We start from the raw sequence: 3,389 nt of genomic DNA on the forward strand, positions 1-3,389 counted from the left end.
TTAAAAAGCAATCCCAACCACCCCTTTAGTCTCTTTCATTATTTTTCGGTCATAATCAATTTGAAGGTTGTTTTCTCCGGCCGACATAACTCCAAAGATGAACGAAAACATCATTTTATATTTTTATTTTTTTAAACATTGCAAAGCTTACAAATCCTCCTTTTCCTCTTAAGTGAAAACATCAACAATAACAGCTTCTGTTCAAGAATGCAATTTACTGTTGGAGTATGACTTTGAACTGATTGGAGGTTTGAATCGAATTTTATGTTTGAATGTAGGGATTAAACGAAGGTTTGAATCTATATTGTTGCATGTTAAAGTTGGTGTTAGATTATGTTCTTTGTGGTGGTGAATTGTGGAGATGGGTGGTTGTGATGGAAGGTGTTGGTTTTTGCTAAAGGTGGATTGTGATAATGGGATACAGATTATGTTGGTGAGAGTCTATACTGTATAGTAGATAGTGTTCGTAGAAGAAAATGAATGAAACATAGTTTAATAATAAAAAGTATATAAAAAGGTTTAATGGTACACATTTACAAAAGAAAAACATGTAATACCCAGTCAAAATGGTTGGTTTTGAACATCTTAGATAAGTTTAATCGTAAATCGTATAAAAAAGAACTAAATATATATAAAAGTGATAGCTTATCACCTTACAAAAATTATTTCCTTGCATATGTAACTTCTAGGTAAATTGTATTGGCTAACTTACTATTAGTCTTGGTCACTTCACTAAATAATCTAAAAGGATAATTTATTTTTACTTTTCTTTTAATATCTACAAAAAGTATTAAATAATTTTTTATATTGGAGACGATTTTTATTTATTGTGAGACAGAGGTTTTTTAGGTTGTGTTTGGTATGTTGTAGTTACCTCACAAGTTAGTTTATTTTTCGATTTTTTTTAAATTCTCTGGTTTGACAAAAAAAAATTAAAAAACTTATAAGTTAGTTTACAAACTATATTTTTTAAAAGCTATTTAAACTGATATTTTTAGTAGTTTTTAACTTTTTTTTTTAATTATACTTAGTTAAATGTAAAAAATTATTCTTTTAAATATCCTCGCATATATATCATTTTATATTTTCCAACTAACTTACCAATTAGTTTTTTTTTCCTTTTTTTTTTGTCAAATATTACTTTTTATAGGACAAAGATAACATATAACTTTTAAGCTAACATATCAAACACACTCTTAAGTCATTACAACCATTTATTATTTTGTATACATTTCTCCATTTTAGCTGTTACATTTAATAATATTTTTTCGTATATCCTATTATATTTGAATATTAATTTTGTTATTATTTTTTGATTAACTAATCTATCTAATTAAATACATAAAATAAATATGAATATGTTTTATAAATAATATATCATAGTTGTCAAAACGTTTAAAATAACATGTATGTGCTCCTATATAATATATACTTTTTTTAGTTTTTTTGTTTAATTAAATATCTTTATAATGTAATTTTGAAAAGATGACGTATGTTTAAAAAATATAAATTATATTAAGGGATTTTATATAAAACTTAAGCCGGATTTATAAATGAGTTAACTTTTTAATTATTTTTAAAGTAAATTATTGTACAATGTTTATAACAATAAGATTTTAAAAATCTGTCAAAGACAAACCATTAAAGATATCCTTATTTGTTGGGCTTTTAAAAAGATTGAAATTAAATTCAAAAGTATCGTATATATTTTATTTTAAATCGTTAAAATCATGTTTTACAGTTTAGAGCCAAATTCAAGGTTACAAAAATTTGATTTGTTCATATACAACTAATCAAATTCTAAAACTACTCCAACTGGAGTAATATCCAACGAATTTATATTTAACTTTAATTTAAATAATATAATGAAATTAAATTAATTTGAAAAATAAAATAAGATAAAAAGAGATCATGCAAACAAAACAGAACAAATTGATTGAATAGTGGTTCCACATGGGAGGCTTGTGATTGTAACTTCACTGGCAAATAATAATTGTTATAATAGTAAAATAAAATTAATTCATGGTGGACAACTAGTGTTGGAATTTATCTACAATATGCATTAATATTATAATATAATACTTATAATAAAATCAATTAAATCCACATGATAATTTACAAAAGTGACCCCTATCTTTAATCAATCAACAATTTCTCTCCCTCCTTTCTCAGTTTCAGTTGCCGCTCCGATTCAAACCAGGGACGACTCGGTTTGCCATCTCCTTTACTTCATCGAGTCAATTCAGTGACTCAGTAACACTCCCCCCAAATAAATTACACTTCGAGGGTAATCCCGTAAAAATACAAAAGAAAGAAAAGAGAAAAGAATTCAAAAAAGACTTCTCATCGTGGATACTGACAAATTTACCTTCGTGTATTCCAAGATGAAGTTTCAAAGAAGTCCCAAAACCGGAGTTACTCAGTTATTTGTGCATGATCGGCCGAGTTGACCCGGGGTCAAAATCAAAGTCAACTCGTTTGTTTTATTCTTTTATTTTTGTTCATTTTCGGTTTATCGGAGGAGTGGTCGAGATTCCGGCCAGAAGTCAATGTTGCTCCGGATGCCAACGTGGCAGTGTCTTTGAAACTCTTCAAGATTAACGAACCGGGTTGCTGATGAATCGGACCGGGACAAGAACCGGATTATTTCTTCAAATAAATTCTCATCACAAGGGATCGCGAGTGGACCGGAGTGAGAAAACCCGAATTCCTCTTCTGCTTGACTTAAAAGCTTCTTGAAAACCGGGTGATTAAGGTAAGTTGCTCGGACGACGAATCTCCGGCAGTTAGAGCCAACGCAGACGGCGACGTGGCCGGCGGGGACGTCAGAAGGTATGCATTTACGGGACGCCATTGCCGCTTTCTTCCTCCACCTTCTTAGCATTTGTCGTAGCTGAACAATGTGGCGGATTTTGCTGCAACCTGACATTTTTTGAGCTTTTGTTTTTCGGTTTGTATGGTTTTCTGTGTATGTTGTAGAGAACAGAAGAAGAGAGGAGGAGAGAGGGGTTTCAAGTTTGGAAAGAATGGTTGGTTTTATAAGAATTGAAGTACGAAAATGCCCCTACTTTTTGTGGTTATTACAACTGTTTGACGGCTGTAAGGGCATTCTTTATGGGTACTCTTTTTTCCAAATTGTTTTCTTTTTAAAATAAGTCTCCTCTAATAATTTATCTAGAACAATGTTATATTTCAAATTTAACATTACAAAAAACGACGTATTCTATAAATAAATAAATAGATATAATATTTAACTGGTTCGATGAATACCGTTTATTTAACTTTGATAAACCTGTCAAGGTATTCCAAAAGTTATTATTCTTTTTCCCTAATGAACAGTAGAAACACTATACATAAATTAACACCATTATTGTGGTTTCCACTTACTC

The 3,389-nt window shown here is 29.7% G+C and overlaps 1 protein-coding gene across 1 annotated transcript; it reads right to left on the minus strand.

The window, feature by feature from the left end:
• Window positions 1-2,034: 2,034 nt before the first annotated feature.
• On the minus strand, window positions 2,035-3,000 carry LOC145128936 (SAUR-like auxin-responsive protein family). The gene has a single exon (XM_079063705.1). It carries the CDS (start codon window positions 2,927-2,929, stop codon window positions 2,513-2,515), a length of 417 nt encoding a protein of 138 aa, XP_078919831.1. The 5' UTR covers window positions 2,930-3,000; the 3' UTR covers window positions 2,035-2,512.
• Window positions 3,001-3,389: the final 389 nt, after the last annotated feature.

The sequence above is a fragment of the Lactuca virosa genome, chromosome 8 (genome assembly GCF_052849685.1).
Source record: "Lactuca virosa cultivar CGN04683 chromosome 8, Lactuca_virosa_CGN04683_v6, whole genome shotgun sequence".
NCBI lineage: Eukaryota > Viridiplantae > Streptophyta > Magnoliopsida > Asterales > Asteraceae > Lactuca > Lactuca virosa.

Coding starts and splice junctions, on each gene's coding strand:
- LOC145128936 (XM_079063705.1), bottom strand. CDS start 2,929: ATGTCAGGTTGCAGCAAAATCCGCCACATTGTTCAGCTACGACAAATG.